Below are 27,452 nucleotides of genomic sequence, written 5' to 3'. Positions count from 1 at the left end.
AATTGCAATTTAAGACCTTATGCTGTTAAATTTGGAAAGCTCCAAGGATATTTTACAGCTCCTTTGGAAATCTGTTGCAGTGCTTAATTGTCCTCACTGTCAGGAGAAAAAACAAAACAAAACAAATTACTTTTGTCTAGGTGAAAATTTCTGCTGCTGCAGCTTATGGTTGTTGCCTCTCCTCCTTTCACTGCACGCTTCCAAGAAGATCCTAAAAAGTCCAATAAAACCTTCTCTTCAAATCCCCATTACATAGTTGAAAATAGCAATTAGAACTTCCATTAGTTTTCTCCTTTCCAGGCTAGGAAAACCTGGCTTCTTCTTGTAGGATGCTTGCTCCAGTCTTCCACTCATTTCAGATGCTCTCCTCTGGACTTACACCAGTTTGCCAATCTCTCTTGCACTAAGTGCATGAGAATTGGAGACAATACTCTGTTAGTGAAGCTACGTCCAATAAGAGTAGGGAAAACTACCTCCCTCAAGCTCTTTCTGCTGCAGCCCAGTATGTAGTTGGCTTTCTCCTGGCTGACATTTTCAACTTGTCCCAGTCTCATCCCATACCTTGGTCCTTTTCTGCAAAAGCTCCCTTGTCAACAGTCCTCAGCCATTCCATCCCTGCCACGTTTCACATTTGTCTTCAAAGAACTTCAGGAGGTTTGTTACCTCATTCTTTCAGCTTGAGAAGCTTTTTCTGAATAGCATCTCTTCTCTCCAGAGTACCAACTGCTCCTCTCTACCCAAATGCTTAAGATTTGGGAATTTTTCTGTGTTGACGTGAATATACTCTTCACTTGAGGAATTTTACCTTGATGTTAAATAACTGACAAGAAAGTTTATTACATGCACAATTACTACTACAGTTACTATCTACTCCCACAGTTAATCCAAGTATCTATACTGAAATTCACAGCTAGAATTCAAGAAGCAAACATGGTCCACAAGCTGAAGAGAAGGGGAAAAAAGGCAGATACTGCATGCAGTTTGAAGGCTCAAGAGTTCAGAATGAACCTTGATTAGGTGGTGTATATTCATTTCAAATCAAAACAATATAGTATTCCATTTCTTACATTCTACTTCCTATGGAAAGCACTGACACCCCAACTTGTTGTAGTTCTTTACATGGAGAGAGGAAGGGTGTGTGTATGGTGGAGGGGAGGGGGGACAGGAAGGTAGACTTAAGTAGTTTCTTATTTTGATTGTTTTTAGTACTCTTAAAGAAATATGTATGTTGCTAAGTACATACATCTTTGACAAAGCAGGACCAAAGAAATTCTAAAAGCTGCATGACACTTCAGTATGCTGTTACTAGCCATTTTTCATTCAATGTTATTAGAAGGAGAAAGGAAATCAAAGCAGGTACATAATTTCAATTAAACAAAACCCAAGTCCCTTACGCTTTCATTTTTGTTCCCTCTTCTTCCACACTCTTACAGAAATTCTCCAGGCATTTTCTAAATACCTATCACACATCGAAAGAGTAAGAAGTTTAAGGAGAAGTAAATGAGTACTATGTATTCAGTGAAGTTTTTGAACTAAAAACAATAACCTACATTTGTGCCTCTAAGTAAACTGCAACTTCTAAATAAACTCCAACTCAAGTTTATTTTTTACATATATTTAGATTTATTTGCTATACATCACTGTGACCTTAGAGTACTTAAAATCCATTACAGGATTTATTTATTTTTTTGCAATAATTAGTCTTAACTCCACAAAGACAATAATACTGCTGTGGAAGACCAAAGGGAAGAAAAGCCATTTTAATTTATTTACAGTTCCTTATTTTGTAAACATTTAGTCTACACATTGTACTAAGTTCTAATAAGGATAGAGAGCTATACATAGAGACAGGAAACAAAGCCCTGTATTTCTATTCATATTGAGCATTAGCATATTATAAGATGAACCATCTGCCCTTTCTCATTACCATAGCAGTAAGCTGTCTTCAAATAAGTTTTTAAAACTTCCCAAAGATCTAATTATTTTGAAATATACAACTACATCTACTTAAGCCAACCCATTTGGCTTTTATTCCATTTCTAGAATAATTTAAAGTGCTATAAGCAACCCGTCAATCAACACTTTTCTATAACAAAACTACTTTAAACATTAATTTACAAGATAATATACAATGTTTATCTGAAATAGCTGAAATTTCAGCACAGAGTCAGTCACTGTCACACTTAACAGCAATTTTTTTGTTTTGTTTTTTTTGTTGCTTTTTTGCAGAACATAGAATAAAAGCTTTGAAACAAACAGTTTTGTTGAGCTGTTATTGCCACAATGGCTTATCAATTTTCCTACAAAAGTGGACAAGAGCTACTGGAACTGTATACTAGCCTGTCATTTTTTTGAGGTCACATGACAGTAAGTTTGCATATTCCACAAGTCTACTGAATTACGATATTGTCTATCTATAGTACATTGTCTCATCTTAATCAGAGCTGGTGCTAACTGTAAATTTACAACATAGACCCACTCAAAAAACATCACAACTATTTTTTCTTTGGACAGGAATAAGCTATATTCTTGGAGTTGATGTGCTACACGGCTACAACAGTATAACAGTATATATCTGACTATGTTGAAGAAAGATGCATGTTTCATAATCTTTATACTTTTAATGCCCTACTATAGCTACAAGTTGTCTGAGTTTTACTTGCTTTAGCCTTTTAATTTTGTGGAACTATCACATTCTTACATTACCCTGCTATTTTAAAGATCTTTGTCATGTAGCTCAATATTGTCAGTAATTGTCCCAAACCTGCAGATCATTAACAGCATGTGCAAATCACTCTTTAATACAATCAGCATGCAGCTAGAACACATTGTTTAACTGACTTTTTTCTAAACATGAACAAAAAAAAAGACAAGTGGCACTGTTGACTCTGAATATCTTAAATTGATCATATGCGTCCTGGTATGTGTTCAGAAGGAATGCTAGGCATCTTGTCTGTTTGTGGCACCAAACAAATTTACCCACCATTGGTCCAGACAAATCACTGTAATACTACGGCCAAATACCCACACGCAGCTTTCTTCTTATGTAGGTTCACAGAGGGCAACTTCATTCACAGATATAATTTGAATACAAAAATAATAAACTATACTCAATGAAGCAGCCCCCTAGCAGGATTACAGAAAGATGTGTGTGGGAAACGTGGGAGGCAACTGTAAAAAGGATGATAAAGTTTGTAGGCTGCAAGGTTCAAAGTAACTGATTTCTTTTTTTAGTCCACAGTCAGTATTTTGTAAAAGTGTCTACAGCTTAGAAAAAGTAGGACAGTATATTACACACATGAAAGCATAAAAAAAAAGTCTGCTACTGCAAAATAACAACTTGATGTCATGCTGAAAACTTACAAAAACAAAAGGTAAACAGGTGCATTATATTGCTCATAAGGACTTTGAGCTGCACTGATTAATTTCAGGTTTGGGACAATACCCTGTAGAAATATTTAAATACTCATTCAAAAGCCCAAATTTCTATGTCTTGAATAATGAAGTCTTCTCTCTTAGAAAGTGTATGATTCCCAAATGTTTTACACGAATGACTTCTTCCATGGTAGAGATCCCCATCGAGCCAAAGAGCAAACTCCCCACTGCAAGACAGACAACGTATTAATATGAAAGATTGAGGGGGTTAATATTAAATGTTTGAATTTACTTTTCATTCAGAATTTAGGAACAAGAACTATAGAACTCTTTTTCAACACAAGTACTTCTGTTGATAAATTTAAAGCCGCAAGACTTTTCTTCCTTAATTTGGGAATATTTGAGTATTCTGAAATTAAAAAAAAAAAGCAAAACAAAAAAAAACCTAACCAGATTTCCAGAGTTATCAACCCCTTCCATTTGCATCAAGAAAAAGCCATACCAGTACTTTTATATGTGAGAATAACCCTGATAATGAATATAGGAAATATCCCAGAAGCTCATATACTTGCATGGGGGAAAAAAAAGGGATAGAACAGTTTCTAAACACTAGCATGTCTTGGAATGGTACAATTTAAATTCAGGCCTTCTGTAGTTGTGGTTATTTTTCACATTTACATGCCTTCAGAAGCAAGTATCTTGCGTCCATTTGGAATATACCAAGACTCATGTAAGTAATTTGACGTCACACTTCACTGAAGACAAACCTTCCGTCTAAGTTTACTGAACATTAGAAGGTAAGCATAAGACATTAAATCATTCACATTTGATAACTATTGAAAGCTCGGATGTCAAACAAATTGTAAGCTTTCTTTTCAAAAGTATGAAGATACAAACAGACAGTTAAGATTCCTCCTAATGACAAATGAGTTATAACTTACCCTCCTCCACCAAAAGCAAGGGAGTCCATGTCACCTTTAATGAAGAACATGTTGTCTCCTGTCCATTTGAAAACCTAATGAAAAAACAGACTAGCAAGTTAGAATATGTGAACTTTATTTGGGTTGAGGGAAATAAAACATCAATAAAAATGGTATATGCTAATTTAATAACGTTACCAAATTCACACAAAAACTCTGGGAACTGATAAATACAGCCACAGAAGCAGAACAAAAGTCTACTTTTTATACTATTTTAAAAGAGCACTACTCTAGACTAGCTCTTCCTTGAGCACTAAGGCTTATACACAATGAAAAATGCCAGGAAAACACACTGAGGTTAGGTGATACAGCCTTTAAAACGATGTCATCATTTGTGAATTTTTAGATAGATATAGCAGAATTTTAAATAGCAGAAAAATCTTGAGGATAATGAGTCGGCTTAAATAAGCTTGTCACTATGCAAACACTACCATTTTACTGAACACTTACTGATTCTGTGGAAAAGCTAGTATGGCTACTTTTTTGTGCCAAATCCTAGATTTATTTATTTTTTTATTATTTATTGTTACACTTATTCAGTATCTCAGGAGATAATGCATTTGGGGGAAAGGGGGAAAAGCTAAGCCATACCAAGGTATATCTTCTTACCTCAAAATCTGGAGAAAAAGTGAACAAAAAGGTCTCCCCAGTGCCATAAAATCCGTCACTCACTTTAAATGGTTCAGATGCTAATGCACCAAAAATCTGTAAGAATAAAAACACAAAAGAAAATACTTGAGAAAAACTGCACAGCATCTGAGAGTCTCTAACGATCGGTAGTAACTAATAAACGTCAGTCATGTTGTAAACATTGCCAGATTTTGAACTCATTACAGGATTATAAACCTTACACATTATCATGGTCCTGAGTGCACTGATTTATGTTGTGGTGCTTTGTGATACAATAAACAAAAGAACATAAGAGGACTCTCCCTCACTAAGAAGTCAATACAAAAAAAAAATCAAAGGATAGAAACTAAACTTAGGAAATTCTCAGAAACAATGTACATATTTTCAAAATTTCAGATCAAAAGTTTCTGATACTCTATATATGCACTTCTTGTTCTTCAAGTACACTATTTTCAGCAAGTTCCTAGCTGTACATTTTTTTCCATAGGATTTATTCTTTCCAGCAGGTAAGCACCAGTTATCCTGTCTTACAGTAGAGACAGACTTAATCTAAACCTTTTTTGGGTAGCAAGAGTATTTTTGGTATGTATATTCAGTATGTATATTTCAGAATGTATTTTCAGTAATAAGAACATTTCAGCAGTAGTTAAATGTCTGAGGACTCATTATCAAATTTTAAAATTGGACTTAAATAGTATCAATTTCTCAGGAACTAGAATTAGAAAAACACCCTGCATAATTATGCAAAATCAAGTGCACAAAATGGAGCACAAAATTAGTATTTCTGTTGCTAGTAGAAAACTTTTTTCAACATCTGCAAAAGCAGAGTTAGATGCAAACATCAAAGCAGTCCACTAGCACTTTCTCATTTGCCTGTATAAGAAAAAGAAAAGAAACAAAAATTTTTTTTGTTTTAAAATCACATTAAACAGTAAGTCTTGGAGAAGCATGACACATATGAGAGTGAGGTATTAAAGCTCACGTCTTGACATCCAATATTTGGGATATAAATCAAGATATTTTCTTCTGCCATCCTAAGAAACTCCATAGCATTAGGTAGGTTTTCCAAGCATTCCATTCCATGTTGAGGTCTGTAGTAGCCATTAATAAATACGAAACTAGTTCAAGCTCCTTTAAGTCACAACTTTCAGACCAGGAACTCAAAGATTATATATTTGATAGCTCTACACAAAGACTGCTTTAAAGTTGGCTTGGTTTTTATACCAGTTCAGAACAACTGCTGTTACAGAATTCCTTATTTCTCAGGAATTTTTCGTGGTCCAGAAAGTTTCTTGTTCAGAAACTTCAAACTTCTAGTTGAAATAAAAGGCAGCAAGCTTTAGACGAGAATAATGTAAGGAAATGATGTGTTTATTATGAAATAAAACATCTTCCTCCCCTCGATACACAATCTTTGACTGGTTATGAGACATGCGAGCCATCATTTACTATTCTTCAGAAGATTATTAGGGATAATTTTCATCAAAGGTCCTGATAACACACATAGGATTACATCTTAAGTTTAACTGAGAGCAATCATGTCAATAGCACACTTCCTGAAACCTTTTTTTTTTTTAATTTAAACACTAATTTCCTGCAATAAACTTTTAATCATTTTGAAGAAATTATGCACAATAGCAAACAAAATTACATTGCTGCAGGTAGTACTACACACTTTTAAAAGTCAGCGTTGAGACACCACTTATTATTATGGAGCAGAAGAGAGGATTTACACACTGAATTTCCTCTAAACCATAATACTTGAAGAGGCTTCCTTTCTACTTTATTTTTAATTAAGAACATCACTACATTGACAAGATACTTTACCTTGGAGTATACTTTTGACCAATATTTACACTAAAGTCAGATTCTTTGTAGGTTTTTTTTTTTTCTTTTAAAGCTTACTTAACAAGCAGATGAAACAAAGTATTATATAATGTTAGCTAGAGGTGCTCACTTTTCACATGTTTAAAAAGCATTGTTAAGCAGCAGTCAGTCTAAAAACGTCAAGTTCCATGAATTGAAGTACAGGTTTCTGTAACTGAGTTGGATTTTTTGCTGTTCAAGAATGTGGAAGGAAATTTTAATCCAAGTCCACAGAAGAACTATCTCAATACTTCTTTAGCATAGATAGTTATTTCATTGAACATACAGGAACAAATACTGTCAAGATATTTTTCTTTGTTATCCCACAGCTTAAGCATGAAAGAAACAGCTGTATGAGATAAAGAAATGGACATAGACATTTTGCTTTCTGGGGAAATCAACCAAATTAGACCAAAATGAAGGAACACTAAAGAAAAAAAGTTTCCTGTTACTTTCCAGAAAATATTGTTTGGTTGGTTATTTTAAATTTGAAATTATTAAAATTATACTTGAAATTATTCCCAATATTATTACAACCTACAGCTTTTTGTTGTTGCTAGCCCATTACTAGCTAGATAGCCTCCTAGGTCAGAGAAAGTTCACGTAAGAATTGACCAAGTATAACATCCGATGCAGGTGTTGTATTAAATTGTGGGCAGAATATTACGTGATCATATATTCAAGCAGCAGCAACAAGACAAAAAAACAGATGAAGACTAGAGAAGTGCACCTCTCAGTTCTGGCATGATAGCTGAGGAAGTGATCATCATCAACACAGAAAGAAATAAAAATTAAATAGATAAAAATCAAACTGTTGTTTCATATTAGTGGAAAATCAGCTGGCTTAAACAATTGGAGTCATTCAGTCGAGTGCTACAAAGATATGCAAAACTTTCCCTCTGCAATTTTGTGGAGAATTCTAAAATTAAGTTACAGAAAAAGTAGTTAAAATTGCTGTTTGATTTCAGAATTAAGTGAAATAATAGCTATCTTACTATAAAGACCACAAACTCTAAAATCCTTTTTCTAAAAATAGTCAGCTTAGTTGCAGTCTGCAAAATCTTCTCACCTAACACACAATGACTCAGATTAGATAATGATATTTTAAATTTACAGTAGTCAATCATTCTAAATTGGTACTTTGGGTATTACTGAAAACTCTAAGTAAAGGCTGGAAAAAGGATTCTTTTCTACATGTTTTATTCAGTTTTGGCTAAAGGCATTTACTGGCTTAATTCTTTATAAAAATCAGGTCTTCCATCAGAACTTTAAGAAGTATTGGTTCATTGTCCTTCAGAGACCACTGACCAAATATCAGAGATGAGCTTTAAATACTAGAGGATTAGAGTAATCAAATACCTAGTTTCCAGCAATACGTTTCTTTAGTAACGTAACCTTCTTCTAGGGTTTCATTTGTTACCTCAGTGTCACAAGAAACAATTACTTCTTCAACCACCCCCAACTTCATGCATGTTTTATGAAAAAAGAGAATCTGAACTTCAAGGCAGTATTTCATTTTTACCTGATCTTTACTACCTGTTCAGCTGTTAAGATTAAAGATTAAGAAGTCAAACAAGGTATGATACTGGAGTCTATTCTGTCTATTGATAGAGTTCTGCAGAAACAACTACTCACTTTTTACTTAAGCATTTACCTTTGAATATATAATCTCTAAAAAGTCTAGAAATGGACCAATTTATAAAAAAGTAATCTCTAAAAAAAAAAAGACTTTTCCTTTTCATGATTTCAAGCGTTTGGCGCAGTAGGTTAGAGCTTCAGAAATCTGGGTGGAATTTCTTTCTCTGTCAAAGATCTCGTGACCTCAGACTGTGCTTACCGTACGCAGGTAATTGAACTTTATAGAGTATCTTTCAAGGTAAAAAACCATACTGGATTTGAGTTAAGAAATACTGACTCATTAAGAGAACAAAATGGGTTGTTGACATAAAGAAAACTCCATGCTTGGACAACAAGTACATTAATATTTTCCAGCAGCTTCATAACAAAAGGAAGACATTGAATCGTTCCAGTTATTTGTTAATTTATATGCAGTTTCAAACTATCAGAGTCTCTGGACCCTAACTTCTCTTAATGGCTCAAGTTACTCCTTGAACAACTCTGGTAGCTACATTTAGGTAGCTAGGATATGACTTAGTTCACATCAATACATTTAGGACTGACCTTACATCCTGCTCTGAAGTAAATATGAGATTTAATTAAAAACTGACACTCCTTCTCAGGAATTAACTGTTAAAATAATGTAAAGAGTTTGGCCAATCTTAAAACATCTTAGTCCAGCCTCTACACCGATATGAGCTTTTCACAAAGTGTCTGTATCAGATCATCTCAGTGCTGTCATTTGTACACCAGTAAAATACAAAGCTACTACCTCCTAACCACATGGAGAACTTTACAGATTTTTGATTGAGATACTTTAAAGCTTGCTTCAAATATAGATACAGGAATCATTTATTTAGAATCAGAATAATTTAAGTTGTAATGGACCTCAGATAGTCATCTTGTACAGTTTCCTGCTCAAAGGAAGACTAATTCTGAAGCTATATTGGCTTGGATCAGGGTCTCATCCAGTGAAGCTTTGAGTACTACAAAAAGCGTCAAGTTCTGGTGGCTACTTGACCCAAAAGTCCAAAGAACACTTTCAACAATTTTCCTGGGTATGAGCCTGTAAGTTGAAAACATTAGTCATGTCTTGTTTCACAAAAAAAAAAAATGTGTCATAGTTATGAACTCTCTGTTTCAGTTGGGCAAACAGGGTGCTTTTTCAACATGTGAGTTGAGATATTTACATATGAAAGGTCATCAGAATAGTTTCAACAGCAGGGCAATACTACATGCTGGTGGCAGGACAAACCTATCTGAAACAGGACATTTTGGTTCTGGGCGAGATAATCTGGTACTAGGAAGCAGGTAACTTGTAGGATGCACAAACTAATCTTGAGAAGCTAATAACTGAATTAGAGAAGAAAAGTTACCAAAGTACATTTGAAGAGGCTGACGGGTCTCTTGAGACATCAAGTCTATTGAATAGTTTTTATCTTCAAGGTTAAGAAGTGATTAAAAGTTCTCTTTTAAAGAACTTATAGTGAAAAAATGCTGCATTAGCACAGAGGTTTAGAAGAGATTTTTCTTTTATAAATAAGGGATCCGTGAAACAGAAGGAAAAAAAAAACATGAGTTGGGACTCGAATTAGAAAACATACCCTTTATTTACAGTTTTCAGCCCCCCTGAATGATATGAGGTGATATGAGCCCATGCTTCCTGAAAATAAAAACAGTGGTTACCAAAGTGGGACAGGTAAGTAAAGTAAATGTTAGATTTTGCAGTGGCTGCGTCACTTACTTGCATGAGAGCGCACAGGACATTCAGTAAGAAAGAATCAAAGTCTCATGCTGCCTGTAATGTTTACCTTTTATTAGAATCCTCAAGAGAGGATACTTGCTACTCAAATGGCAAGACGTGATCCAATTTCTCAAATTTACACCACAGAGAGAGAATCAAGGAATATAACGTCATGAAGTAAAGATCCCATAGCCCTTGAATGGGAGAGAGATGTTGGCTGCAGACACAGAATGTACTAGCAGTAGCTGGCACAGACATTCCAACTCAACATGACCTTCTGGCATCAGAAGTTTAGAGGTCATTTCTAATGCTATAAGTACATTACAGAAAGAATATTAAGAGTAAATTCAATGATATTTTAAGACTCAGTTTGACAGTGAACTAGTATCATTACAGCATTTCCCAGAAATACGGTATGTCAGAGTATTCCTTGACAGTGAAACACACTTTTTTAAAAGCCTCTATTGTAACTATCAAGAAGGAAACCATCTTTATACACACAAGTTTTCCTCCTTTCTTTTATACTTCCTGATTTTCTTCAGGTTCCAATTTCCACACAAATAGTTTCCTACCTGTCCATCACTGTCCTTGATAACCAACAACACAGGTGTGTCTAATCCCATCATAGTTCGATACAGAGTCTTCAAACTCATGCCATGCTTGGCAGTACTGTAGGCAAGAGTCCATGGATATCCAATAGTCCGCGGTGGAAGAGACTTTGTGAGCTGTTAAGAGGATAATGACAATCCTTTTACTTATTTATTTTTACTGTTTGTAAAGACATACTGCATATCAGTAAAGGCTGATAACATTCTTCTGAGCTACTACAAGCAATTTTAACAGCTAGTTTAAGAAACTCCAGTCAGCCTACAAGTTTCACCCACATTTTCTATCCTTGATCTCTCAAGGAAGTTTATTCTCCCAGCTCTACCGGTGATCTACAGGAGAAGAATGGTTTCACCAAATGAGTACATGTTTGGTAAAGTCTCAAAGTTATCTAAAGACAGTAAAGGCATATAGTTATTCTTGCATAACGATACTACATCTCAGTACTGGTATACTAGATTACTCAAGTCAACAGGTAACAAACTGAAGAATAAAAGATGCTTGCTCTCCTGTTCCCATGCGTTTGAACACAACCCTTGATGCAAACCTTCAATAACCATATTTAGTGTGATGACTTTGGACTGGACAATGAGAACTGCAGTGACCACCACGCTGTGGTCAAAAAGAATGAAATAAAGGCAAAGAGACTAATATTAGCAAGATATATTAAAAGTGTGATAGGAGAAAAAGCAAAGTTTTGGCTATGGAAGTGTTGTACTTATGCATTTGTACCACACAAGGCTTTCTTAAATTATTTGGTGTTTTACACTATGCCATATCATTTGTGAAGCATCAACATACAACACTGTAAGTACAATCCTGTTACAACATAAAATCCTGTAAGTAAATACCTTTTCTATTTGTTCTGGCTGGAGTAATTCACTGGGATCACTAAGGTTTGGCCGGAATGCTTCAGGCTCCAGGTCTGTTTTTATGTTTGTTGCCTGTTTTGAAATGGTATCTTCTCTTGTTGTTATCTACAAAAAGAATCACAGGAAAATAAGTATTTGCAATACCATCAGCAGGGAGGATACACTTTGCAGGTTTAAAATCATGCAGTTACCAATTTACAGTTATGCAGCTCCTTTGAAAGTTAAAAAATCCATTAATTTGATCTGACCAAGATTGTCACTGTTTTCAATAGCGAGCCTGTACTTAACAATATATTAACATTAAATTACACGGATACCTACTCAGAAGGAAGCCATGGCTTTATGCTAGAAAAAATCCCTCAGACAGCTGAAGGAATCAAATGCTTTTCTGAGGTCACGGCACACAAATGCTTGCATTTTAATTCCATCATATCATTCACATTAAGTATAAATTAAAGAGCTCAGAAAAGGAATTTAAACTTCAAAATAATTAAAAAAAATCTCAGCAGTTTCTGTATCAATGCTTTTTTTTTTTTTAAGAGCACCTGTGAAAGTTTCCACGTCTCTACTACATATCTGAAAAGACTGCTGTCAAGCATCTTGAGTAAAGCATCTGAATTGAGCTCTAGGAACACTGCTACTTCATGAGCTGATCTGCTAGAGTACTTACGGGAGAAAGAAGAAAGATTTGATAGCTGAGGGGGGTGGGGAGAAGAAAGCAGTAACGCTTAATGCTGCATAATGATCTTTGGAAATCTGACAGAGATGCATTATTCAGTGCTCCTGCAGTAGTTTAAAAGCCCCTTCCTGTACACCTACCCCAATCAGTTGATGACCACCATTTGCTGGAGATGGCAGAAGGCCACAAAATGCATCAGATTTCATAGATCACAGCAGCTGTTTAACTTAGTCTGCATTCATTAGCACTTTCAAGCTAAAATGCCATGCAGCAAGAACTAGATCAACTAAGAACCAGTTTTCTTTTTATAAATCTTGCTACAGAAGTAGTTAAAGCTTATTGTGCGGATAGCGAAATCTGACAGAAGTGCAGGACTGAAAGCTAAGGAAGTTAGCAACATAAACTACTGCTGCAGCAAGACTTATTACAACAGAGATTTAATAAATAAAGAAACCTTAACAAGAATGAGCACACCTGAAAAATTTAGCAGCCTGAACCAAGTGTCACTAAAGATCAGACTGAAATATTCAAAGCCTGAATCCTGCAAATTTTAAGGAAATACCTGCCATTTCTAGAAAAACCACCTGTGTTTGCCATATAGCTCATATTAGAAACGTACATGACAACTATGGTATTTCATGTACAACTCTGATAAAGTTTGCCAAGCCTTTCAGAAAGAACTTTCATAGTTAACTCAAGAAAAGCTAGACAAAAGAAAACACTGGAATACACATAGGAGTATTTAAACAAATATAGCCACCTGGGAGGAAGGCAGGAAAACCATAGCAAGAAATCCAACCCCATATTATCACCTTCCTTTCCCTTAAGAACTATGAAAAAAGTTCCTATCACAAACTCCTGTTAGTTAAAAATAGGCGTATATACATGCACTCAAAGTATATTCATGTAATAACTTAATTGCAATATTAATTCTAAGCTCAAGAAAAGGTACCCTTAAAAAACATCAATCAAGCAAAAAACTCAAGCCTTCCATTTTTCAGTGGAAGATGACAAGTATTTCCAGTGTAAGCTATGCACTAATTTCTGTGTCCTGAGGAAAAAAGTATCTGCACTTATACACATTTAGCCTCAAGTACAAAGATGACATACATACTGCATTAGTGCTATCTATAGATGTTATTTAGTAGCCCAATTCTTTTCTACCTTATGTGCCTCTCATACGTCATATACTGCTTCAACTCTGTAAAAGCCTCAGCATTGTTCAAGAGTACAACAGAAAGTTTATTCCCTGTTATTCTTCAATATTGATTAAAGCACACCATGCAAACATGAATAATTTGTATTAAAGACTTGTTTTTGTATGAACACAGTAGAGCAACTTTCTAGGAAAAACATTGCTTTGTAGAAGTAGACGTAGAAGGGTATCTATCTCACAGAATGAAGTGCAGCTCTGAACTTGCACATGTCTTTCCTCCTCAATTTCCATTAAGCAGACTGACCTATATTCACATTCCAGGGGCTGCTGCAGTTAGTAACTGTCAGGCAGTCTACACCACAAACACTCAAATGGCCTCAGAGCAGAGTCTGGAGCATACACAGCTTACAGGCTGTGGCCATCACATCAGCTTTTTCAAGTCAGCTTAAATCTTGAGTTGGGGCATCCCAGGTGAGAGTTATTTGAAAAGAACTGTTGTATTTCCAGGATATTAATACAAGGATTGCCCACCAACACTTGTCAGAGACAATCGTTTTGTTCTCAAGTGGGAATTAATCTTCTCTGCAGAATTTTTGATTTTCCTGTAGAAGCAGAAGTGCAACCTCTGGGTTTATGCTCACAATCAATTTATACAACCTTGCTATTTATAAAACACTTAGGTAGCGAATTACTAAGTATTAAATAAATTGAAATAAAATAACTAAGAAGAGATTGCATAATTACATAATGGTTAAAAAAGCCAAGATTAAAGTAAGAAAATAAACATGAAATGAACTTTCTGAAGTTTCAGCAGCCAATTACCACAGGGAAAAAAACAAAACAAAACTGAGCTCTTCTTAAGAGTTCTATGTTATGCTTTCAATCAGTAAGTTACATATGATATAAAACTTTGAATTGAGATGTACAGCTATCAAACTAAGGAACACCTAAAGAGAATGCAAATATCAGTTACAGTCCATGTCAGTGAGCCTTCAAAAATCCAAAGTAAAGTACTGTTTTTGATAAAGGAAATTCCATTATCAGCTCCATTTGTATAACCTTCGACATGTTGAACTGCCTCAGTTACCTGCTTGTATAATGCAAAAAATACTTACCTATTCCACAGAAGTTGTTCTGTGTTGCCAAATACTGTTCAGAAGTTGCCAAATACTGAGAGATTCTTGATGAATAATCCCTATATAAAATTAAACACCCATGCAACTAAGCAACAGTTTTTAGATTCTTCACCTGTTTTGCATTCTTTTTAGGCAAGTTTCTATCTAACACAACACACCAGTCTAAAATGGAAGTTAAAACACATCACTCCAAGCAGTACTGAGAACAAGTTTTCAAATTCTGACAGAAAATTCCTGTTTGAAAGAGTTGGAAGTAATAACTTCATCATAAAGTTACCGCATTCCACCATAGCATTGCACAATTAAATACATCCAAAACAAAGGAATTTTCTGCTGGATCCTTGTAGTGTTGTAGACAAGACAAACCCACTTAATATGGGACTTGCCCTGATCAAAGACACTACAAAGAAAGATGTCTTTAGTATCTGGAGATGGGTTTTAAACTACTGAAGAGTGCACCTGGAGACGTCTGCAGAGTGTGCGCAGTTCTTCGCTATTTAGAGCATCGATCCTGCGGTGATACTCAGCCACTGACACTACCTGAATATGGAGACAGGAAGACAATAATTCCACTGACAGTTGAAGAAAAGTAAAAAGGTAAGAAAGAAAAAAAGTGGAGGAGAATAATGAAGGAAAAATGGGCAATGATAACAAACAAGAAGTGCTAAAAGATGTTTGTTTTGGCAAGGACAATGCACACGTAGGCGATTTTAGACTTATGAGTAGACATAGCAAACTTACACATTAAACACCAATGGCACTAGCAGTCTGATGCATCTTACTGCTCTAGGATGAATGTGGAACTGATAAAGAAGCACAAAGTTACGAGTATCAGGATGCTAAGTTATAAGTCAATCTGAGTTGCATGCCTTAACCCAAAGTCTACACCCCCAAAGTCCTCTCAAACCTTCTTTACATCCAGATTAAATGAATCCTTTGAACCTGGTTTGCTTTGATAAGCAGAATAACTCGAAGCAAACCTCAGGCTTCTTAACAGGTTCTGACCCTTCTAATCTGGCAGTAAAGATAGTTAAAAACAAAGTAGCAGAACTACAGGCTAGTAACTCCCCAATGCCACCCCCACAATACCTTTACCCTGTACTTTCCATTCACCTCCAAAGCTTCAGGAGCTGCTCATCCATCACACAGCTGCTCATCAACACATTCACTCCAAATGCCACCTCCATTTTGGCAGGAGGTGTACAGCCAGAAAGCCTTTAGTCAGAAAGCTCTAAAACATGCTGCTCTGGGTGCAACAAGCTGGCTAAAGGACTACAACAGTCATTTGGATGTAACTACAGCAGATAATGTGATTTTGAGAAAGACTCAAAATCATCATTTGTATGAAAGCATCTTAAAACAGCTGGTGAAGAGATTAAATGGATGTCCCATGTAGTAAGAGCATATTAAAAATTTCTAGAGATCCTACCACAGTGCAAAGGAAGATAACCACAAGTCCAGCAGCTCCCCATCTACCTGCCCCTACTACAAGGAGTTTGGCCAGATACTCGCCACTGTCCTGAGTACAGAGCCCAGTCACACATGACAGGCTCTTGAGCAGCGACGGTTCACTCTACCCATGCAACTGCAAGGCAAGGAAAAAGGAATATTTGTGACATCCAATTTTATAACTGAATAAACTAAACTACTAGCACTCATTTTATGTCCACTATTTTCTACTGTTCTCTTAAAAAATGAAAAGTAAATTGTATTTTGCGCATTCTCAGAGTCAAGTAGTTGCATGCAAAGCCTTAGAAGTATTTCTCTCAAGCATGCAAATGATAGTGTAGCTGTATCAATTTATTTGCTGTGACAGTTCGTTGCATCTTTACATCATTCTTCCCATCAACTTAAACTTCTTGCTTTTCATGATGACAGGAAGGACCCTTAAGTCTTATTTCTTCAAGCACAGTCTCTACCACATAAGATGTTTAACTTCAAATAGTCTGTGAGTACCTGGTTACTTGAGGAGACTCTTGCCCAAAAAAATCTCATCATGCCTGAAACCATTATATAGATACCATTTCACATACTGTAATGTTGACAATTTTATAGGCAATGCCATCTTGCCTTCAACTTGTCAAGTGAATACTCTATCACCATCCTTCACTTGGGAACTCCTTAGATCACTAAGCAAGCGTCAGCATGTCTAACATGTCTGTTCATATGCCATAGGGAAGCCTACAACCTCAAACAGTGTGCACAAGGTATTCTGACAGATTTCTTACCTAGGAGAAACATATACTTATTTGGATAAGTATCCATAACAACATCTCCTTGTCATCCTGAGCATGTTACACACTGTCACATTACACTTGGACCTTCATATCTGCCTTGTGGACAAAAGCCTGCATACCAACAGTCTGTGACTACGCAGTGACAAACATCACAAAAATCATGTCACAGAATGTCAAACTACAAAGAGGAAAATTAGAGGTCTGGAATAGACGGATCCACCCTCTCAAGTCTAGTATTTATTTTAAGCATACAGTCCATACTAGCATTCTGAGTAAGCCACAAGACAAATGTTTCAAGGTTAGCTATTCATCATCATATGTTTCAGTAGAAGGGAACTAGGCTTTAAATGAGTATGTTAAAGTAGCTGAACAGTTCAGCTATAGTGCCTGACCTACAAAACGCTTATGGTTCAGGTCAACATCATTTATTTTTGCTTTACATTGGACAAAACTACGTATTTTTGGGTTCTGTAGCTCATTTAGTCACACAATCAGATACATCTTTAAGCTTACTGGCAACTACCTTCCACTAGTTCATCCATAAAGTGAGACTTATCTAGAAAACGGCTACCATTTTGTCTCTGCTAGGTTTGAGGGCTGTTTTGAAATGGTAGAAGCTTCATTAGTTAGAAGCTTCCTGTGCTTTACAGCTAGTTTTATCTATACTCTGTTTATGCAGCGTCCTATTCCATCAAGATTTCTTCATTTTCCTTCTTTATAGCCATATTAGTCCTCCATTCTGTTTCACCACATCAAATAAATCGGTTATTTCTTCCCTTCCCCGTGCCCCTATAGTGGCTGTCTATTGTCCTGATCATTGCAGAAGGTACTTCCTACCTCATTCCACTTTGAGCTTTCACTTCCTCACTCGCACACTGTTAGAAATACATGGAAACCATGAAAGACAAATGCAGTTTCGTATGCATCATACTGAACTGTGGTCTTCAGTGCAGAATGTTTCTTTGTACTAAAATTCTTTCATTTTGGGCAGATAGCAGTTTCCATTTATCTGTATTTCACAAAGGCTTTTTTGCTATGCTTCAGCAGCCTTGCAGTCAAATCAGTTATGTCTTGAGCATATGAAGGAAGACAATACTGAAAAATTGCCTGGACTACTGGGCTCAAAGGGCTGATGCTACTGATTCAAGCTTTAACCAGTGATAATCCTTGGGAGTCACTATTAGTCTGTACTGTTTAATTTGCTCAGTAGCACTGAAAATGCACCCTCGGCAAGATTAGGAAGGACCAAATACTGGGGAAAAGTCCTCAATACACTGGAGGGAAGGGCAAGGGCTGCTAATGAGGGACATCAGGCGGTTTCTGTTGCATCATCTCTCCAGCTGCTTGAAGTTCAGTAGCAGCAAAGACCCACCTGGACCAGAACAGCCCCACGTGGCAGTACAGGCTGAGGGCTGGCTGGCTAGACAGCAGCTTTGCAGGAAAGGAGTAAGGGCCAAGGAGAGGTGGGATCTGGAGACCTTGTAGGCAGAGTGTTTAACAGTGGCCACTTGCGAAGATGAAGGCTAATCACGTTCCAGGTGGCAAATGGAAGAGCAATACCAAAAGGTTAAGGAAAATGATTATTCCCCTGCCAGGGGAGCTTGTGAAGCTGCCTGTGCAGTGCTGTGCCCACTTCTGTCCCCTTCAGTCCAAGACAGGGGGACATACTGCAGAGAGCCCACTGGGGGGATGATTAGGGAATGGAAACTTGATACCCAAGGACTGTCTGAGGGAGCTGGTTTGCATAGCCAGCAGGAAAAAATGCTAATGGAGAACTTGATTCCTTTGTTGCACTTCCAATATTGACACTAAAAGGATGGAAGGCATCAGTTACAAGGCACAACAAGGTGAATTCTCATCAAATAAAAGAAAGAATTCTTCACAGTGAAGATGGTTGAGGACTGGCACAGGCTTCCAAGGAAAATCACAATATCTCCATGCTTGCTGGCTTTCAAAGACTGAGCGAAGTCCAGAGACAACTTATATAGGTTCTCCTGCATTCAAGTCATTAAGCTTGATAGGATAAAGCTATCAAAATTCCAATACAGGCCATGCCCTTACACAGAAGAATTGTCTTGATCTAGGTATTCTGCCCAGGATTAAAGTGTAGACCTACCTACGTGAATTTGCTGTGAGATTTACTGCGATCTTCACTATGCCAGCATCCAGGTTCCCGGACACTTAAAGCTATTTTGAGGGTCGGAAAGTGTTCCTGAAGAACCCTCTGTTGATTCTCTAGCTATATACTGCTTCAAAAAGAATGCAGGCAGATACAAGAACAGCTAAGCCTCTCATGGTTAAATTGGGCACTGGTTGGTATAGACTGAAGCACAGAAAATGCACAACCAGGAGATTAGTGTTTGAGGACAGAAGAGATTCTGTAGCCTCTATTCTAAACCAATACTGTTGAGAAAATATGGGATAAGTTGTATGACTAATGTGAATGTTTTTCAGCTTGACTTCACACCAGTTATGAGTTAACCACTCAGTAAAACATACAATAGTTTGAATATTTAATGCTGTTAAGTCAATAAGAGGGCTTACATACTAACTGTCCAACTTAACAGGGGACTTAGGATTGATCTTCTGGAGAAGCTCATGTTTTGAAACATTGCTTTTCTGAAAGTATGTCGGAGGACCTCCTCTTGCAAGATATGCTGGCACACCCAAAAAGCAAAGCACAAATCACAGTTCCTAATATGGAACTTATTTGTCCATTAGCAATCCACATGAATATCCAGTTATGATCGTTTGAATGCCCATGAAGGACAGTTTGCCACATGCATGGTGACACATCAGCACTTTCAACCACTGGTTACATGCAGCTGCAATACAGTGCTGTAAACAAGCACACTGCTTACACCAAGGAGGGATACCTCTGCCAGTTTAACAAAGTACAAAGTGACCAACACATGTACCTCATGCATGTTTGCTAATAGAAATGTCTAACTGCTGCCTTCAAATCAAGTACAGCTGAACTTTTGGAGCTAACGAATAGCTGAAACAGTGTCCTCTGTCTTATCAGAGCTGAACAGTGCTTCTGAAAGGTAAGAATGGAGAAGGTGTAACAGTCCTAAGCAGTTTTCTTCAGCATCAGTTATCTATACCCTCATGATTAACTGAATATGAAAGAGAATGAAAGCTGAACAATTATACTCTGAACCTTAGTACACCTGCTCAAAATCAGGTGAACTGGAAGCTTCTTTGCGAATAGACTCCAGAATGTTTCACAACTTGTTCCAAGCTATTTGATTAAAATAAAAATGAAATCAATGTAATTTTATTAGGCCATTTACAAGTTACTTCAAACTATCAGTCCATTGGTAATTCATCAGTAACTGGGGAAAGGCAAGAAAGTATCAAACCCTTTCTAAAGGCTGTAAATAGGTTACAATGAAAATAAAAAGTACGTTCATGAACTGAATGTTGTTAGGAAATATTTTGAGAGAAAAACTTTGAGTTTTTTTTTTTTTCCAGACAAATTTAGCATCCTCTCAAAATTCTTAGATGCTGCCTGAAAGGAAGCAACATTGAAGCAGTCTTCTGTTACAAAAAGGAGTATTTGTGATATATTAAATTACAATAATGTATCAATACATAACAACTACTACATTAAACATTTTAAATATCATTCTGAAAAAAACATTTAAGGCGAATTTAATTCATGTTAATGAGGAAAAAAAATCCCTGCATAAATGTTTCCATGTGCCTCCTTGCAGATATATGTACCTATTTCACTAAACCGAGGCTTACATCAAAAATTTAGCTGCATCTATCAGACTATTTGCATGCTCATACCATCAGAAGTGTTCCTAAATATCTTCCGAGCTAGGATCCATAATATAAATTACAGATGGAAATGACTGTAGATGCAAGTTAAGCCCTTTGCTAAAGGAAGAGCTTAGAAAACAGATAAATTGAAGGAATTAATATTTATTTGAATTCCAATAGCTTTTAAGAATTCAAAACCTCAGTGCCCATCAGATGGGTACAATCAAAAAAAAAAACAAAGACAAAACCCTCAGTCCCCACCACTTCCAAAAAAAAAAAAAAAAGAAACCAAAGCAAGACAGACTCTGTAGGTTCAAGACAGTCTAAGAGAAGTGAAATATAACTGGATGAGAGACCAATCAGGCAGTATTGATCATTTAAAATATCAACAAATTTGCAAAAAGTCTTAAGGAAAGGCACATGAGAACAAGAATCATCACTTCACTGAATTACGGCAACCAGAGGGACAGGAGTCTATCTAGCGCAGCTTACCAGGACCATGGTCTCAGCTGCCACGGCTCTGGACCTGCCTATGGCCGTGCAAGTCAGCTCAGGAAGCAGGTGCGGCTGCAGAGCGAACCAGTCTGAGTGGTTTTCAGCCAAATCAGCTTCCTGTCACTCTGCTGATGACGAGGAAGAGCTAGCCATTTTAGGCAAACGAGAGGGACCAGAGCATAACAGCAGTCCACTAAACTGGCAGGCACGGCTGTTCTCTTTAAAACTGGCCGTCTCTCAGAGCTGTTCTGCATACCAGGCTATTTTCCAGAGCTGTGACAGGAGAGCTTAGTATCTTACAAGACAACAGCATTCTCCCTGTGATCACTACAGTCTCCACAGCACCACGGGACAGACTGTTAAGTATCTGCTTTGACATAATTAACATGTATTGAAGAAAAATTAAAAGTTTCACAATAATCAGAATTAATAAATTAACTTGAGAAGAATGCAATCAAAGCCTTAAGCACACAGTGTTTACAGCAACTCTGGGAAGCCTGTATTATAAACTATTTAAGATATTTGAAATCATTACTTTGAAAGAGATAAAGCCAACAAGAGTTAAATTTAACAGGCAAATATTAAATAAAGCTTAGGACGTCTATGCAAAGAGTTAAAAATCAGATTTATGAAAATTAGAGATGTCACACAACTTGACTCATTTTGTCAAAGAATCTACAGCATCATTACCAATAAAACCTAGATCTTTAAACCCAGTTGATTTATCTTGTAAAATAAAGTAAGGAAATTTCAGCACTAGCAAGTACAGAAACCAGTTTCAGTTATCTAAACCAAAGCACCCAGCACCTGACCTCAAGCTGCCACTCCAGGAGAATTGTAGAATGGTTTTGGTTGTAAGAGACCTTGAAGATTACCTACTTCCAACCTCCCTGCCATGGGCAGGACACCTCCCACCAGACCAGGTTGCCCAAAGCCCCATCCAACCTGGCCTTGAGCACCCCCAGGGATGGGGCATCCACAGCTTCTCTGGGCAGCCTGTGCCAGTGCCTCACCACCCTCTGGGTAAAGAATTTCATCCTAACCTCTAATCTAAATCTCCCCTCTTCGTTTAAAGCTGATACCCCTTTTCCCGTCACTACACCCCCTGACCAAGAGTCCCTCCCCAGCTTTCCTGCAGGCCCCCTTTAGGTACTGGGAGGCTGCAGTAAGGTCTCCCCAGAGACTTCTCCAGGCTGACCAAGTATGTAAGTGGCAAAGTATACACTGGGTTAGCCTGCTTCCAACCATAGTCTATTTTGGAACAGTCTAGTCTATATTGGAAACAGTCACCTCCCTCGCCCAGCTGGCCACACTGCTTTTGATGCAGTCCACGATACGGTTGGCTTTCTGGGCTGCAAGCACACACTGCCAGCTCATGTCGAGCTTCTCATCAACCACCACCCCCAGGTCCTTCTCCTCAGGAATGCTCTCAACCCATTCTCCACCCAGCCTGTATTTGTGCTTGGGATTGCCCTGACCCAGATGCAGGACCTTGCGCTTGGCCTCATTGAACCTCAGGAGGCTCACACAGGCCCACCTCTCAGGCCTGCCCAGGCCCCTCTGGATGGCAGCCCTTCCCTCCTGCGTGTCGACCACACCACACAGCTCGGTGTCATCGGCAAACTTGCAGAGGGTGCACTCAATCTCACCGTCCATGTCACCAATGAAGATAATAAACAGTGCCAGTCCCCAAACTGATCCCCCATGTATAAATATAAAATCCGATCACGCCATGCAGATATCCTCTCAGGCGTGAGAACAAAGTGTAGTACAACAGGTGTTACACATACTTACAAGCAGAAAACTGAATCCCACCCCAGTTGTGGAAAGCTTTGCCCTTTTTCATCAGAAAAGCTAAGGAATTGACGTCGGATTGCATAGACCATTAAATGCACACAAAATGTAAGCCTCTAATATCCACTTATTTTCTTTCAATTTACAATCAACTTTTTCAAATCTTTATCTGCTACTGAACTGCACTTGTAGTGAGGCCTAATATTTCACAATTATTAATACACTTACTCTAAGTTAGGACCCTGGGTATGGCACACACCTGATCAGGACAAGGTTCAAGGCAATGATCAATTTAAGAAAGTACTGAGTTACACTCTGCTTTTTTTGCTCTTTTTTTTCCCCTATATACTCAGATCAGTTCACTGCTATAACTAATAGAACTTAGTAAGGAAAATTGCCTTCTAAAGATCTTTGTAGCAGTATTATTGGATTAATGCAATCTCATTCTGGCACCCACAGGGGTGAGCACTAAATTCTCATCTTTCACATGTATACTCTTATTAATAATCTTATTAATGTATCCCCAGAACCTCAACATAGCCAAAGAGCTACATCCATCAGCTTAGCAGCTTATTGCTAACACATCAAGAACACACCAAGCCTGTTGGAGTTTAAGAAGCATTTGGACAACGCTCTCAGTCACACAGTCTGAATTTTTGGGTAAACCTGTTTGGAGCCAGGAGTTGGACTTGATGATTCTTGTGGGTACCTTCTAAATCGGGATATTCTATGATTCTATGAAGAATCTCAATTCGTGAAAGTCAAGACATTCAAACCATTAAAACCAAGGTCATTTTAATGCCCTTTGCATTGTATTTTCAAAATATAAAAGACAAATGTAAGGTTATATTGGCCTGTCGCCTTTGGCTGCATTCCCTATAGAAGCTCTGCAAAGCATTCCAGCCATGACAAGCATTTCCTAAAGGCAGCAAATTCACCTTTTGTTCTCTTGTATTGCCTGGTGTCCTTTGTCTGAAGTGCTTTGACAGAAGAATGGTTGCCTACATTTCTGACATTCTAGAAACTTACCATCATCTCTTCTGTTGCAGTACAATGAAGAGTTAGTACCAAACAGATTTACTAAAAATTGGGAAGCATATTTTGAGGTGGGAGCATAATACCTTGGTTGGTCATTAAGGCTTATTCCTTACCCTAGGAAAGCATCAGATTCCTAAAATGCCTGATATGTTTACTCTATCATGTATACTAAAGACCTTGTAGGTAAATAAACCCAGATGACTTATACCTAATCCATACTTTTATTATAGTTGCTGGACCAAACAGAATGATATGTTATTTCACATCAGCTGTGTCTTCATCTGAATTTCACACTAACAAACAGAACATTTATTCAAAAACCTATACTTCATATTTGCTGCCAGTCTAACATGCTTCCCACTGTCTCACATAACACAAGTAATGGTTCCAACACTCCTCCTCTCTTTTCCATAAGAAGGTTACACTGGCACATTAGCTGTATGATCATTCATTGAAGGGAAAAAAAATACAGAGCATCTCGGTATAATACGATTTGTAAAATATATTCATTCTGTAGTTATTTCTATACCCTTTTCTGATCAGACTTGTTTTATACATGCAAAAAAACCTGTTCTCTACCTAAGAAAGATTTTCCTTATATTGTCAAACTTCTCCATAGGAAAGGTTCTCAAAGTTTACCCTCCCCATACAAGCCGATAACTATTGCTTTTGTTAGTGTAGTTGGACTCTGGCTAACATGAAATGTTGGTCCTAAAGGAAATACTTACAATAAAGGATAAAATTTTTTTTTTTTAATAAGCTGGGCAAGATGCATCCATATCCATATTTGAATAACATCTTTGTTAAACTTCAGATACCCTGTAGCAATGTAAAAAGGGATGCTCGAATTATGCTTGAGTTAATTCAGCTACTGTACCTCTATTCTATAGAAAATTAAGAGCCTATTCTTTCGGAAATATTTTCTTAGTTAGGAATGCGTTTAGAGAAACGATCATTGCCACATGACACAATTTAATATTCTGCAAGTAACCTGATTACAAATAAGGACAAAAATAAAAATAAAAAAGCAAAGTCAATAGCACCTCCAAAAGACACATGCACCAGAAACCAGAGATCTGCAACTCTTATAAAGAAGGTGAAAAGTTTGTCAGTCTGAATTATGTATCTCCAGATCTGCTGTCTGGTAAAGCACAACAAGTATATTGTCAAGATCGCTTCCTCCCTATTCCCAAGATGTTACTGTTTTGCAAGTCCCACTGAGAACTATTTATTATTATTATTATTATTCTACTACAAATTAAAACCTTTCTGGGGTAAACAATGCGGTAAAAAATAGTTAATTCCACAGATTTAGTGAACTGTAAAAACAGTGGCATGTCCTCACTCCTCTTTCTTATAGATGTATGAGAGGGTCATGGGACTACAGCACTCATCTCTATCAATTCAGAACTGTTAGGAAATCTTCATATGGCTGAATGACTTCTGAGAAGGTATAACTAAATAGCAGCTTGGATTTATAGTTTTCTAAGTAAATGTCAATGGAATCTACTGTTCAATATATTTAGCTATAAAGCAATTTTTTGCTGAAATAAGATGTATTACTCCAAAAGGGGAAAAAATAAAAGCCAATAACACTCGAACTGCTAAAAATCCTTAACCCTCAAAGTAGTTTCTCTTAACTAGTACCAATGAAATATCAGGAACTAAATTATGCACATAAAAATTGTGAAAATCTGACTTAGCATCCTGTTCACACATTCAAAATTTAAACTTCCAGAAACTGCCTATGCACCATAACATTAAGAGAATGCAATGCCAGAAATGAACATACTGTGCTGAAAATTACCAGAGCATAATTATGATTAACTGGCTGATGCTTTCCTCCCTTCTTCCCATACCAGAGCCGAGACATTTCCCTTCTAAAAATAAAACAAGACTAAAAATCATTCAAGGCTGTTTGAAAGCATTCTCTCTACCTGCTGTCAGTTCCAGGCACAGACAGAGCCCCACAATGGTGACAGAATAGACTGCTAGAGGCACAGATTTGACTGACGTGGCAGGGAACAAATGAACAAGTGTACAGTAGGGGGGTTGCATCCCAAATGATGACGGTAGAGAAGAAGAAAGGTTTCCTGTATTCAAGGGTGGTTGCAGAGCACGAGTTTGTTGAAAAGGCTAGAATATTTAAAGATACAGAACTTCATTTTTTTTTTTGTATGCAGTACTTAAAAATACAAAATCAAGAGCTGCTTGTGAAATTGTTTTTCTAATATTCATTAACAAATTTTACTAGTAACAAATTTGCACTCAATAATAAAATAAAAGTTTGTCTTTCTATTGCTCCTAAGTATATATAGACTCATTTTTTTTCTTAGAGTCCAGAACTGGTTAAATAATGGTCAGTAAAGTATGTGTGTGTATCTATATATAATAAAGGTTAAAGCATTCAGGATGCAAAACTCTCCACATTTATTGGAATCATGTTTTGTTTCTTTTTTTCCTTAAGGAAGGAATGTTTATCTAATCAGGTGTGTTTAGCAGTAATATGTACAGCATCAACCCCTTTGAGAACTTCCTTGTGGTAGCACTTGCAGGCTTTATTCCCCCTCCCCAAAACACCCAGTGCTCCTAGTTCTAGATTAAAATACTGAATAACCAGAGGCAGTGATGGGCAGCAGCGTAACATTAAACATTGATCACTTCTGCCTTTGCTCCGATCTAAAAACCAAGATGCCTAAGCAGAGGAAACCAGGAACATAACTGCACTGCACAGCAAACTCCACTGAAACTCCTCACCTTGCTCTAGTGTCTAACAATGTAATTCAGAAGGATAAAGTGTTTCTTCTCAGAAAAAAGCTCTCTGAGGAGCTGGTAGCTCTGAAAATCAGTTTGTTCTGACTTAGCTTTCTTCTTAGCAATTCTCCTAAGAACATTTTTATCAGTGGTCCATTCAAAACCATGATGTGGGAAACTCAATACAATAACATACCGACTGTGTATCTAGTGTAAGATTCAAACAAACCATACGCCCATTTATTATTTTTTTTAAATCAATAAGAGCCAATACTGAAGTAAAGCAACAAATGCACTGCGTAAACTTAATTAAAACTGCTTCAGATGAGATAATTGCAATAAATATAAGAAAAGCTACAAAAAATAAATCAGTCAGGCCAAACTTAAAGGAATGGAAAGTATGCAGAAAATTTATTTCAAACTGCCTGTTGAGATGCATCTTCTGAGCCAAAAGAGAAAGCTAGCCACATAACTAACTCCCCCTCAGCTTATTTTAGCATTGTTTTCCTCCCTTCCCTCCTCCCCCCCCTAAAAATTAAAAAAAAATAAAAAGAGATTCAAGTTCTTCCCAAACACTAGTCAACACATAGCTTCTCCAAAACTGGGGGAGGGGAGGAGGAATTACCTAGAAATTTAGGCCATCATATAATTTTTGATTCCAGAACACTTAATATATTTTTAAATCTTAATTCAAGTAACTTA

The 27,452-nt window shown here is 37.0% G+C and overlaps 1 protein-coding gene across 20 annotated transcripts in view; it reads right to left on the bottom strand.

The window, feature by feature from the left end:
• Window positions 1–1,599: 1,599 nt before the first annotated feature.
• The window catches only part of OXR1 (oxidation resistance 1), a 273,119-nt gene continuing 247,266 nt past the window's right edge, over window positions 1,600–27,452 (bottom strand). For 12 of the 20 annotated variants that reach the window (XM_080579456.1, XM_080579459.1, XM_080579471.1 and 9 more), the window contains 6 exons: window positions 15,121–15,201; window positions 11,670–11,795; window positions 10,785–10,937; window positions 4,965–5,060; window positions 4,317–4,390; window positions 1,600–3,602 (listed from right to left, as the gene is read on the bottom strand). In XM_080579456.1, coding sequence (XP_080435582.1) covers window positions 3,467–3,602; window positions 4,317–4,390; window positions 4,965–5,060; window positions 10,785–10,937; window positions 11,670–11,795; window positions 15,121–15,201 — 666 coding nt within the window. In that variant the 3' untranslated portion in view covers window positions 1,600–3,466. Of the gene's footprint in view, window positions 3,603–4,316; window positions 4,391–4,964; window positions 5,061–10,072; window positions 10,132–10,784; window positions 10,938–11,669; window positions 11,796–15,120; window positions 15,202–25,803; window positions 25,927–27,452 lie in introns of those variants that run through there. The other 8 variants (XM_080579472.1, XM_080579474.1, XM_080579473.1 and 5 more) reach the window with 4 other exon arrangements.

Source organism: Anser brachyrhynchus, assembly GCF_964034855.1.
Source record: "Anser brachyrhynchus genome assembly, chromosome: 2".
Classification (NCBI taxonomy): Eukaryota; Metazoa; Chordata; class Aves; order Anseriformes; family Anatidae; genus Anser; species Anser brachyrhynchus.
The sequence above is the reverse complement of the archived record's forward strand: the minus strand, read 5'-3'. Positions and strand labels throughout refer to the sequence as shown.